Source organism: Bufo gargarizans, chromosome 7 (assembly GCF_014858855.1).
Source record: "Bufo gargarizans isolate SCDJY-AF-19 chromosome 7, ASM1485885v1, whole genome shotgun sequence".
Classification (NCBI taxonomy): domain Eukaryota; kingdom Metazoa; phylum Chordata; class Amphibia; order Anura; family Bufonidae; genus Bufo; species Bufo gargarizans.
Window position 1 is genome coordinate 23,151,404 of NC_058086.1, and position 13,411 is coordinate 23,164,814.

The 13,411-nt window shown below is 46.0% G+C and overlaps 1 protein-coding gene across 1 annotated transcript; it reads left to right on the forward strand.

The window, feature by feature from the left end:
* Positions 1 to 7,788: 7,788 nt before the first annotated feature.
* MKRN2OS (MKRN2 opposite strand) lies at positions 7,789 to 12,652 on the forward strand. Its single transcript, XM_044302225.1, has 4 exons — positions 7,789 to 8,212; positions 10,339 to 10,388; positions 12,132 to 12,294; positions 12,376 to 12,652. The coding sequence occupies exons 1-4, from the start codon at positions 7,962 to 7,964 to the stop codon at positions 12,581 to 12,583; spliced, it is 672 nt and encodes a 223-aa protein (XP_044158160.1). The 5' UTR covers positions 7,789 to 7,961; the 3' UTR covers positions 12,584 to 12,652.
* Positions 12,653 to 13,411: the final 759 nt, after the last annotated feature.

Here is a 13,411-nt window from a genome sequence, read left to right on the forward strand (position 1 = left end):
GCCAGATGCTGCGATCACTATTGACTGTGGCATCTGAGGGGCTAAAGAGGCCCTTTCATGGAGCTTAGCCGTGCCCAGGCCAGTTAATACAAGTCGTGACGTCACCTGGCCTGCGGTAAACAGTGAGAAGGCCGCGGCGCTACTATAGCGCCGCTGCCTTCTCAAACACCTGATCGGCGGGGGTCCCGGGTGTCGGACCCCCGCCGATCAGATGCTGATGATCTATCTAGAGGATAGATCATCAGTTTAAACAAAGTGCAGAACCCCTTTAAGTGAATGAGGCTGAGCTGAGATACCAAGCACAGCCTCTATACAATGTACGGCACTGTGCTTGGAAAGCTGAGAGAAGGCCGCAGCGCTTCTGTGAATGCCGCTGCCTTCTCAAACAGCTGATCAGAGGGGGTCCCGGATATCAAACCCCCACCTATCAGATACTGATTACGTATATATATTATAAGTAAAAAAAAAAACTCTCGGAAATCCCCTTTAAGGCCTCTTTCACACTACCGTATGCCTAAGGCCCCATGCACACGGCCGTTGTTCACAGCCGTGTGCGGGCCGTGGAACCGCGGCCTGGATCCCTCCTGAGAGCAGGAGCGCACGGCGTCACTGGTTGCTATGACGCCGTGCGCCCCCTGCTGCCGGCACAGTACAGTAATACACTGGTACGATCTATACCAGTGTATTACTGTACTGTGCCGGCAGCAGGGGGCGCACGGCGTCATAGCAACCAGTGACGCCGTGCGCTCCTGCTCTCAGGAGGGATCCAGGCCGCGGTTCCACGGCCCGCACACGGCTGTGAACAACGGCCGTGTGCATGGGGCCTAATTCAGTGTTTTGCGGTCCGTTTTTCACGGATCCGCTGTTCCGTTTTTTTTGTTTCCGTTCCGTTTTTCTGTATGGCATATACAGTATACAGTAATTACATAGAAAAAATTTGGCTGGGCATAACATTTTCAATAGATGGTTCCGCAAAAACGGAACGGATACGGAAGACATACGGATGCATTTATGTATGTGCTCCATTTTTTTGGTGGACCCATTGACTTGAATGGAGCTACGGAACGTGATTTGCGGGCAATAATAGGACATGTTCTATCTTTCAATGGAACGGAAATACGGAAACGGAATGCATACGGAGTACATTCCGTTTTTTTTGCGGAACCATTGAAATGAAAGGTTCTGTATACGGACCGCAAAAAACGGCCCGCAAAACAAAAATAAAAACGGTAGTGTGAAAGAGGTCTAAATGACTGGGATGGGCATCACTGCAGCCGAGTGCCTGCTGGAATACACAGCCGACATCTGCCACATATGGAGAGGGCTCAAAGTGCGAGTCCGCTCCACCCTCTTTATAGTCGTTGTGCGTGTAGGGGTCAAAGGGAACCTGTCACCGGGATTCTGTGTATAGCGCTGAGGACATGGGTTGCTAGATGGCCGCTAGCACATCCGCAATACCCAGTCCCCATAGCTCTGTGTCAGGCTCGGACTGGCCCACAGGGGTACAGGGGAATCCCCCGGTGGGCCCCTGAGCAAGGTGGGCCCCTAGTCTCCCACCCCCTGCACAAGTGGCACATAACACAGTAGACTTACTGCACTACATACATATATTCAATGTACAGCATCTCAACCAGCCTATGTTCATATAAAAAAAAAACTTGTTAAATTATTAATTATATTCGAATGTATCCGTACGGTGGGCCCTAGGTACCCCAGTCCCCATACCTCTGTGTGCTTTTATTGTGTAAAAAAAACGATTTGATACATATGCAAATTAACCTGAGATGAGTCAGAGCTTGAAAATATGACTCCTCTCTGGTCACACAAATAAGATATGACTGTATTATGTTAATTTGCATATGTATCAAATCGGGTTTTTTACACAATAAAAGCACACAGAGCTATGGGGAGTGGATATTGCGGATGTACTAGCAGCCCATGTCCTCAGCTCTATACACAAAATCCTGGTGACAGGTTCCCTTTAAAGAGCAAGTTTGTCTACATATGAATAATTCATAGTAAAAATTGTTAATAGTATAATATGATGTTTGTCATCCTTAATGGCTGTATATGGAGTAAGGCCTCCCGCACACGACCGTATCCGTTTTGCAGATACATATGCTGTCCGTGTGTATTCTGCAATTCTTACGGGACCCACTGTAAAAAAAAAAAGCCTATTCTTGTTCTCAAAACAGACAGGAAAAAAACAGGTTCTATAATTTGCAGCCATGCCAGATGGCACATGGATGAATCCTTTTTTTTTTGTTTGTTTTTTGCGGACCCATAGAAATGAATGGGTCCTCGTGAGGGCTGCAAAAAATGCTGATTACGCATGGACCAAAAATACGGTTGTCTGCATGAGGCCTAAGGCCTCTTTCACACGAGCGTGACGGATTAGGCTGAGTTCACACGATCGTGACAGATTAGGTCCGGATGCGTTCAGGGTGCGTTCAGTTAAACTCGCACCATTTTGCAAGCAAGTTCAGTCAGTTTTGGCTGCAATTGCGTTTAGTTGTTCAGTTTTTTCCGCGCGGGTGCAATGCGTTTTGATGCGTTTTTCACGCGTGTGATAAAAAACTGAAGGTTTACAAACAACATCTCCTAGCAACCATCAGTGAAAAACGCATTGCATCCGCACTTGCTTGCAGATGCAATGCGTTATTAACGCAGCCCCATTCACTTCTATGGAGCCAGGGCTGCGTGAAAAACGCAGAATATAGAACATGCTGCGATTTTAAAGCATTGCAGAAGTGATGCATGAAAAACAACGCTCATGTACACAGACCCATTGAAATGAATGGGTCAGGATTCAGTGCAGGTGCAATGCGTTCACCTACTGCATTGCACCCGCGCGGAAATCTCGCCCGTGTGAACGCAGCCTTAGTTTGATGCGTTCAGTGAAATTCACACCATTTTGCAAGCAAGTTCAGTCCGTTTTGTCTGCGATTGCGTTCAGTTGTTTAGTTTTTTCCTCGTGAGTGCACTGCGGTTTGATGCGTTTTTCACGCGCGTGATAAAAAACTGAAGGTTTACAAACTAGCAACTATCAGTGAAAAACTCATTGCAACCGCAATGCAGAATATAGAACATGCTGCGATTTTCACGCAACGCAGAACTGATGCGTGAAAAAAAACACTCATGTACACAGACCCATTGAAATGAATGGGTCAGGATTCAGTGCGGGTTCTATGCGTTCACATCACGCATTGCACCCGCGTGGAAAACTCGCTCGTGTGAAAGGGGCCTTAGGCCCCTTTCACACGGGCGAGTTTTCCGTGCGGGTGCGATGCGTGCGGTGTACGCATTGCACCCGCACTGAATCCTGACCCATTCATTTCTATGGGGCTGTGCACACGAGCGGTGATTTTCACGCATCACTTGTGCGTTGCGTGAAAATCGCAGCATGCTCCTCTTTGTGCGTTTTTCACGTAACGCAGGCCCTATAGAAATGAATGGGGTTGCGTGAAAATCGCATGCATCCGCAAGCAAGTGCGGATGCGGTGCGATTTTCACGCATGGGTTCTAGGTGACAGTCTATTCACTGTATTATTTTCCCTTATAACATGGTTATAAGGGAAAATAATAGCATTCTGACTACAGAATGCATAGTATAATAGTGCTGGAAGGGTTAAAAATAATAAAAAAGTTAACTCACCTTCTCCTCTTGTTCGCGTAGATCCCGGTCTGTTCTTTAGCTGTGGCTGAAGGACCTTTGATGACGTCAGATCACATGCTCCATCACCATGGTGATGGACCATGTGATTGGAGCATGTGATCTGACATCACCTCAGGTCATTCAGTCCACAGCTAAAGAACAGACCGGGATCTACGCGAACAAGAGGAGAAGGTGAGTTAACTTTTTTATTATTTTTAACCCCTCCAGCACTATTATACTAAGCATTCTGTAGTCAGAATGCTATTATTTTCCCTTATAACCATGTTATAAGGGAAAATAATACAATCTTCAGAACATCAATCCCAAGCCCGAACTTCTGTGAAGAAGTTCGGGTTTGGGTACCAAACATGCGTGATTTTTCTCACGCGAGTGCAAAACGCATGACAATGTTTTGCACTCGCGCGGAAAAATCGCGCATTTTCCCGCAACGCACCCGCCTCTTATCCGGGCAAAAAACATGACGCCCGTGTGAAAGAGGCCTAAGGCGTCGCGGGTGAGGGTCAGATGCGTTCAGGGTGCATTGCGGCAAACCCGCGCGGGTAGGCACACAAATTCAGTCAGTTTTGTCTGCGATTGCTTTCCGTTCAGTTTTTTCCGCGCGGGTGCAATGCGTTTTGCACGCGCGTGATAAAAAACTGAATGTGGTACCCAGACCCGAACCCGGACTTCTTCACTGAAGTTTGGGTTTGGGTTCAGCGTTCTGTTGATTTTATTATTTTCCCTTCTAACATGGTTAGAAGGGAAAATAATAGCATTCTTTAATACGGAATGCTAAGTAAAATGTCCCTTGAGGGTTAAAAAATTATAAAAAAAACTACTCACCTCATACACTTGATCGCGCAGCCGGTATCGTCTTTTTTTTTCTTCATGCAGGACCTGCAAAAGGACCTTCGATGACGTCATCGCGCTCACCACGTGGTGGCCGTCTGCTTCTTATAGCCGACACCCGCAGCTAATGTCCGCAAACGGCATCTGAGCTCGCTGAAAACCCATAGCTTTTGCTTTCAGTTGTGCTCCGGCTCCCCCGTGTGGCGATCATTCATAATGACAGAAGGCTGCTGCATAGTATTTCCTATGGAAAGTGCATTGGAGTCTATGATAATAGCAATCAGATGATTGATTGTTATCGTTTCCTATGGGAACTATAAAAAAGTGTAAAATAAAAAAAAGGTAAATAATAAATAAATAAAAAAACATAAAAATTCAAAATCACCCCCTTTTCCCAAAAAAAATAAAAATAAATCATGGGTGTAGCAATGTGCGAAAAAGCCCATAGTATAAAAATATATTCCCCATACGGCAAACAGCAAAACGGAAAAAAGCGTCCAAATGGCCAATTCGCCGTTTATGGTCGCTTCATTTTCTACAAAAAATTTAATAAAAAGTCATCAAAAAGTCATACACACCCCAGAATGGTATCAATGAAAAGTTCAGATCGCCCCGCAAAAAACAAGCCCTCATATGGCTATGTGAACAGACAAATAAAAAAGTTATGGCTCTGGGAAGGCAGGGAGTGCAAACAAAAATTATACATTGCCATTATGTGTGTGAACAGGTGTAATTGAATGACCTCTAGGGGGACATGCACACGTTCAGGATTCATGTGCGGAGAATCCGCACTGAAATCCGCAGGTGTTCGCAGTCAAATCTGTGCGGCCAATCCGCATCAATTGGTGCGGATTTTCAGCATGTGGATTTTACTAAGTGAATGAAGAAAATCGGGTCAGGAAAAATAAAATAAATCGACATGCTGCGGATTGCAGGAGCCCAGTTTGCCCTGATTTGTCGTACTGGTTTGTTTTGTAAAACTAATTGAAAATGATTTTTTCTGTCGACCGTCAGAGAGAGAAAGTGTATTTTCTGACTGTCAGAAATCTTTTCCATCTGTCAGAAATATATGAGATGTTCCTCTGTAGTGATAATTGCTATTACTGTAGCTTGTAACAGGTATCTCTAGAGAAGCGGTCGGCATCATTTACGCTAAAGATCCAGAATGGACAGGATGAGCACAGCATAAGGCCTCATGCACACGACCGTTGTGTGCACCCGTGGCCGTTGTGCCGTTCTCCGTTCTTTTTCGCGGACCCATTGACTTTCAATGGGTCCGTGGAAAAATCGGAAAATGCACCGTTTGGCAGCCGCATCCGTGATCCGTGTATCCTGGCCGTGAAAAAAATACGACCTGTCCTATTTTTTTCACGGCCAACGGTTCACGGACCCATTCAAGTCAATGGGTCCGTGAAAAATCACGGATGCACACAAGATTGTCATCCGTGATCCGTGTCCGTTTTTTCCTATCATTTCAATGGCAAACTTGACTTAGATTTTTTTTTCATTTTTCATGTCCGTGGATCCTCCAAAAAACAAGGAAGACCCACGGAAGAAAAAACTGTCACGGATCACGGACCTACGGACCCCGTTTTTGCGGACCTTAAAAAAAAACGGTCGTGTGCATGAGGCCTAAAATGTAAGCTTTACTGATGTTTGTCTGCATCTGGGTTTGATGCGACTTATTTGATGCCATGATCCAGAACCTGGTAGATTTCTGGGTTGTGGCATCAATGAATGGCCTAGTTAAGTGCAGAGGTGTTCTAGATCGCCCATTTTCTTGCTCCTTTTCTAGAAAAAAGACTTCCCATATTTGATAATCAGAGAGAAAACATGCTGTCTGATTGATGGTGACGTATGGGTCACTTAACCCTGTAGATGCTGTGGTTGCTATTGGCCGTGGCTGCTCTACGCTTCATGGGACACTCATGCAGTGCTTAGACCAAGGCTACCTTCACACTTGCGTCAGAGTGATCCGGCAATCAGTTCCGTTGTCAGATCCGTCAATCTGCATGCAAACGGACAGCATTTGTAGACGGATCCGTCTCTCCGCATGTCATCCATTTCACATTTTTACCGGTCTGCGCCGGAAGGACGGATCCGGCATTCCGGTATTTTTAATGACGGATCCGGCACTAATACATTTCGGCAACTGATCCCAAATTTTGGATGGAGATAATACCGCAGCATGCTGCTGTATTTCCTCTGTCCAAAACGCCGTTCAGTGACAGAACTGAAGACATCCTGATGCGTCCTGAACGGATTTCTCTCCATTCAGAATGCATGGGGATAAAACTGATCAGTTATTTTCCGGTATTAAGCCCCTAGGACGGAACTCAGCGCCGGAAAAGAAAAACGCAAGTGTAAAAGTACCCTAACCTGCCATAAAAACAGCTGTAAAAAGGCATAGTGGCGGTCACTAAGGGGTTAAAGGGCCCCTCCTGCACACTAGCAGCCAGGAAATGTTTTCCGATAGCCAGTGACGTCTCCGACTCGCTAAACATTAGCACAAAAGGGGCAAGATACCACAAAAATGGGCAACACAACTGAGTACCAAAATGACGGCACATCAATGGGGCAAAAATAAACAGGATGATGGAGAACAAAAATACCCCCTTAGGGCTCATGCCTACAAACACGTGTGCCCCGTGTTTTGGACAGGTCCGTAAATTATGGGACCGTTCGTATGCACGCCGTTTGTGGACCCATTCATTTAAATGGGACTGTGATCCACAAGAGACGGTCCGCACCGCCAAAAAATAGGACTTTTTTTTTTTCGCAGTGCGGAGTCACGTTAGTGCTTAGTAGTGTTTCCATGGGCATCCGATCCATGCCTCCACACCGCTCCGTATCATGCGGATTGCGGACCCATTCAAGTCAATGGCTGTATGTAGGACGCACTACGGGGACGGGGCACACACATGGGCATGAGCCCTTACAAAGGCCATGGCTGCAATGGTTTAAGTGCACAAACCCACCAACAGCATTTGTTCAGTGGGCTGACACATTATACATTCTAATGTGGATATCTGCAAGTGGTATACAAGTAGGATGGGATTGCAGAGGTTACAGTCACACACGGCTGCGCGTGCCTATTGTGAAACATGAAACTGGGGGGCAGTGCAGGGGTGCATATACTGGACGCCATTTTCATCAGAATCGTCATCTGGGGCAGTTGCTGCCGCGTACACTGAACCAAACAATGCACCTGATTCCGTGGACCTGAAATGTGTCAGCTGGCAAAAGTTACAATCTTTGTTTTACATGATACCTTGAATTAAAAAAAAAGTTGCAAGTCTTGAATTGTAAAGAGGTTGGAATCTGCAAACGGGAGGGGGATTTTGTCTGGTACAGCACTGTTGTCAGGGCCACGTGTCTCCTCCAGGTGACACCGAGCAGCTGCTGAGGTCAGCTCAGGTGTTGCGCCTCTTCCTGTTTCAGGTGACAGACATCTGCTATGGCGATGTTGAGGGAGCAGGAAGGAGCCGAGCTGCCGCCGCCTCTGGCCCCCTGCCTGGTTAAATTCACTCACTGCGATCGAGATATCTACAGCAGCGCTGTCCCCCAGCAGTGCCCGATCTGTGGGCAAAATGCGGTGAGCTCCTGGCAGCTGGAGCAGGCTCCTGTCAGCATCCCCTGCCCTTTTATTAATGCACACAGGGAAAAATGCTCTTTTGTACTGAGACCAACAAAAGGCGGCTTTTTAGGGTAAGTTAATCATTACTAAGCCATGATCTACAGCTCCGCTCATTAACCCACTAGACTCACTGACCGTTGGGAGGAGTTGCTATGAAAATCCCCTTTTCAGCCTTGCAGGGCACGGAAAGCATAGACACACGGAGGGGATAGACACACGGACGCATAACAGACCCTTCACTGATATCTTCACGGCTGAAACGCCGACCGTCTTGTCACAGACGTCATCACGGACACGTGCCAGAGGCCTAGCATTGCACTTTCTACATTATAAAGTAATGCAGAAGGATTCTTTGAAGGGAACCTGTTAGGCTACTTTCACACTAGCGTTCGGGTGTCCGCTTGTGAGCTCCGTTTGAAGGGGCTCACAAGCGGCCCCGAACGCATCCGTCCAGCACTAATGCATTCTGAGTGGATGCGGATCCGCTCAGAATGCATCAGTCTGGCAGCGTTCAGCCTCCGCTCCGCTCAGCAGGCGGACACCTGAACCCTGCTTGCAGCGTTCGGGTGTCCGTCTGGCCGTGCGGATCCGTCCAGACTTACAATGTAAGTCAATGGGAACGGATCCGCTTGAAGATGTCACCATATGGCTCAATCTTCAAACGGATCCATCCCCCAGTGACTTTACATTGAAAGTCTGGACGGATCCGTCTGAGGCTACTTTCACACTTAGAATTTTTTTTAACATTATAATGCAGACGGATCCGTACTGAACGCAAGTGTGAAAGTAGCCTTATTAGTGTTGAGCGAACTTGTGTTTTAAGTTCAGCTTCGGGTTATCGAAGAATCGTGTTATGGATTCTAAATTCCGTTATGATCCATGGTAGCGGAATCCATAACGGGATTCTTCGTTAAAACCCGAACTTTAGATGCCGAACTTAAAACACAAGTTCGCTGAACACTAGCTGTTGCCTCGACCGATTTCAGCGGGCTAAGATTTAGTACCTTATCGGTATTGGCGGTGCAAAGCTCTCAGCGCACGGCCACGTTGCGAGGGGAGATGAGTCCACTGTGACTTGTGGTCCTGAACTCCCTCCACTTGTGGTCCCACTCTCCCCATGACTGGCAAGTTGTTGTCATGTCAAAGAGTCACTATTCTTTCACACTATTCTTTTATTTAAAGAGGACCTTTCATGGGTTTGTGTGTTGGAAACTGGTATGCTTACCAGATAGGGCAGCCCCTACAGATGCAAGGACTTTTTTTTCTAAAATACCCCTCCGTTCCAGCGCTGTGTCCCCCACTTCTTAATTCAGACCAGGCATGCTCAACCTACGGTCCTCCAGCTGTTGCAAAACTAAAACTCCCAGCATGCCCAAACAGCCTACAGCAGGGCATTGTGGGAGTTGCAGTTTTACAACACCTGGAGGGCCGCAGGTTGAGCATGCCTGCTTTAGACCATCAGGTACAGTGAGGAGGAGATGGACGGGTTTCTCAATGGGCATCACCTACTCCCTGGCTGTGGTGCGGTCCAATCACAGCAGGGAGCGTCACAGCCAGGGAGAAAAAAAACAGCTCCCCTTCTCCCTGGCTGGGACGCTCTCTGCTGTGATTGGACCGCGCTACAGCAAATTTGTACCTATGAAACTGGCTGACCTGTGGCACTTATATGTGCCCACATTGCTGAGAAAAATGATGTTTTAATATATGTAAATGAGCCTCCAAGAGCAACGGGGGTGTTGCCATTACACCTAGAGGCTCTGCTCTCTGCAACTGCCACGTTCAATGCAATTTGATAGGACCAGGCAGATATGATCACGTTTACACTGCCACGGCCCTGTCAATCCAAGTGAAGAGGGCGCAGCAATTTTTCTCAGTAATGCAGGTACATATGAACATGGGACCAACACAGATGCCTTCAGCTGCCAAGTTCACATGTAACAGGTTAGCCAGTGTCATAGGGACAAATCTGCTGACAGATGCCCTTTAACACCATCCTATCGTTCTGATGCTGAAGTCACTGACCACTTACCTTTCTTTGTAGTCTTGCTATATGACATCTCCTGTACTATTATTTAAGTTTAAAAGGGGTTGTCCAGGCTTTTTACCACTGATGATCATACACGGTCATTAATATTAAAAAGCCCGGACAACCCCTTTAACGATACAAATGATTAGCACATCTTATTGTTTCCTCCAGGGAGTACGATGGCTGCTCAGATCTTCACGTTGGCATCACCAGTTCTAAAGGTGAAGAAGGTTATATGTAACAATTAACAAACTTTGATTATCACTCGAACTCTTCATTGCAATACAATGTTGTAAATGCACAAAGGAAAGTTGACAATGGGTAACATAATGGCTGCAACAAATATATAGGATCCTCACTGCAAAAAATGAGTACCGTGCTGCTGACTTATATTTACTGTATCTGTTTTCATAGGAAAGCTCAGCAGACTGCAAATTAACAAAGAAATAAAACATTATGGCTGTGCATACCAGCCTGGCATATGCCAGGTGCATGGGGCACTATGGATGTGTCCGGCTTATATGCCGAACACGCTCACATCATGACGCATGAGCAGAGCCTAATGGTGCAAATCTGAACCATGTTTAATTTTCTAATTATCTTAAGATGTAAAAGCTCTTAGTTAGACAAACCTATAAGGCAGGCATCTCAAACTGCGGCCCTCCAGCTGTTGCAAAACTACAACTCCCAGCATGCCCGGACAGCCTACAGGTATCAGCCTACAGCAGGGCATTGTGGGAGTTGTAGTTTTACAACAGCTGGAGGGCCGCGAGTTTGAGACCCCTGCTATAAGGCCAGATCTATGCGTGTGTCAGTGCGAGTTCCCGTTCAGATCTCCACTCTTCTGACAGGAGCGCACAGCATGGTGTCAATTCAGTAGACTCCATGTCTCGCAGGGACACGCAGCCTTATAAATCATTATAATGCTGTGCGATCCTGGCAGAAGAGCGGAGGTCAGAACAGGAGCTCACACTGATACTCGCATTGAATGTGCTAGTGTTCGTCTGGCCTAATACACACCATAGTCTCATTTCCTGCTCTCCCAACCAGTGTGACCTTTGGGATCCTTTCACTGGAATATCTTTTTATCCAAAATGCGAAATGAATGAGGAAACACTCCATCTAATGGGCTTACAGGGAGTCTGTCACCAGGAAATTCACCGATAAACCAGGCACAATGCCTTGTAGGGCTAGCTCAGCTGAACGTAATTATATATTTCATAAAGAGATCTGTGGCTTCAGTCTGCAGAAAAAGTACTTTTAATCCATATGCAAATGAGCAGTTAAGTGCACTAAGGATGGGCCCAAGCCCCTCTGTGCACCCTTGCTCCTCCTGCTTGCCCTTACAGCCCCTCCCTCTCCTTCTCGATTGTCTGTGCAGGAGCCTGACCCTGTCATCTTGTCTGGCTCTGGCAGAGGAAGGTGGAAGATCAAGGGTGCACAGAGTGGCTTGGGTCTGCCCTCAGTGGACTTAAAGGGAACCTGTCACCGGGATTTTGTGTATAGAGCTGAGGACATGGGTTGCTAGATGGCCGCTAGCACATCTGCAATATCCAGTCCCCATAGCTCTGTGTGCTTTTATTGTGTAAAAAAAAAAAATCAAATTTGATACATATGCAAATTAACCTGAGAGGAGTCAGAGCTTGAAAATATGACTCTTCTCTGGTCACACAAGATATGATTCTCTTATGTTAATTTGCATATGTATCAAATTGTTTTTTTTTTTTACACAATAAAAGCACAGAGAGCTATGGGGGCTGGGTATTGCAGATGTACTAGCAGCCCATGTCCTCAGCTCTATACACAAAATCCCGGTGACAGGTTCCATTTAACTGCTTATTTGCATGTGGATTAAAAGTGCTTTTTCTCCAGAATGAGTAAACACATCGCTAAGTGAAGCCCAACAAGGCATTGTGCATGGTTTCCAGCTGACAGACTCCAATGAAATGTGTTTATTTCCCCAGGAATTATCCATCATTACAATGAAAGCGGCTCCCACAAAGACGCTACTGGCTGGGAACAGTGTGTGAGCATACCATTAGTGCCGCCAGACCAATATGCCCTCATCCACCAGTGGGATTCATATCTAGAAGTGTTCTCCTGCAATGAGGAATGGCTTCCTCACAGGTATATCTACAAGCTTCCTCTATAGACCTCTAGACCTTCCTCCAGGCTTCACATTTTAAATATCACAAACATCTTTTACAGATATGATGAAAAAGACCACAACTGCTACACGTATGCCTTAATGTTCATCAACAGTCTCCTACATCTACAAGAGAAGAGAACATTTACCAAGGAGGAATTTACTGCAAAATTTGTATTACCAAGAACCCGCCGAGCATCTAAGTACATCACTCTGTGTCATGAGGTCACCAAAAATTATTACTATATAGTAGATCACTCTACACTCTAGTTGGGTGGGCCAGAAGTAAAAAGTCTAGGGGAGAATTTATCAACTGCAAAGAAAAAAAAAGGGTGATCAGTCAGCACATCCCAAAGCGCAGCGGCACGTTGCCGTGGCTGAAAACACTAAGTAAAAAATACAAACTCTGCAAACCAAATAAAGTACAAAAAAGTATTCTAATGCTACGCTTATTTTGTAAACTTGAGATTCTTGGCAAATAAATTTTGTACAAACTTATTTGGGCCCGTCTGCCACACGTCAAGGCGATCTCTGTAAGACGGGAACCTAAAACTAAATTCTACCTGTTATGTGCCATGACGGCCACCATACAATTCAGGGAGCTTAGCCTGCTCTCCCTCACTCACTGAAAGCCATTTGGCACCAGGAGTGGTGTGGAGTGGGCTCGGCATGCATGTTGGTACCTGCATTCCCTGGATTTAATGGAGGCCATTTTGGCACCAAAGATGACAAAAATTAAGATGGGCCCAGCATGCATGTGGAACCTACACTCCCTGAATTGTATGGTAGCCGTCATGGCACATAAGAGGTAGAATTTAGTGTTAGGTTCCCGTCTTACAGAGATCGTCTGGATGTGTGGCAGACGGGCTCAAATAATTTTGTACAAAATGTATTTGCCAAGAATCTCTAATTTACACAAGTGTAGCATTAGCCTTAGAATACTTTTTTGTACTTTATTTGGTTTTGCAGAGTGCTGTTGAATTGTATTTTTTACTTAGAACTTATCAAGCCTTGCAGTCTAGAATTCTGGCTTCAAAAATTAGCAAAAAATGGGCTTTGCAAATTTGACTTTTTACACAAAGATTTTGCAACATGTTT

Bases quoted from the DNA above. Each gene is read 5' to 3' on its own strand.
- MKRN2OS (XM_044302225.1), top strand. From the start codon at position 7,962: ATGGCGATGTTGAGGGAGCAGGAAGGAGCCGAGCTGCCGCCGCCTCTG. The intron at 8,213-10,338 runs GTAAGTTAATCA...TGTTTCCTCCAG, and splicing joins ACAAAAGGCGGCTTTTTAGG to GGAGTACGATGGCTGCTCAG. The intron at 12,295-12,375 runs GTATATCTACAA...CATCTTTTACAG, and splicing joins GAGGAATGGCTTCCTCACAG to ATATGATGAAAAAGACCACA.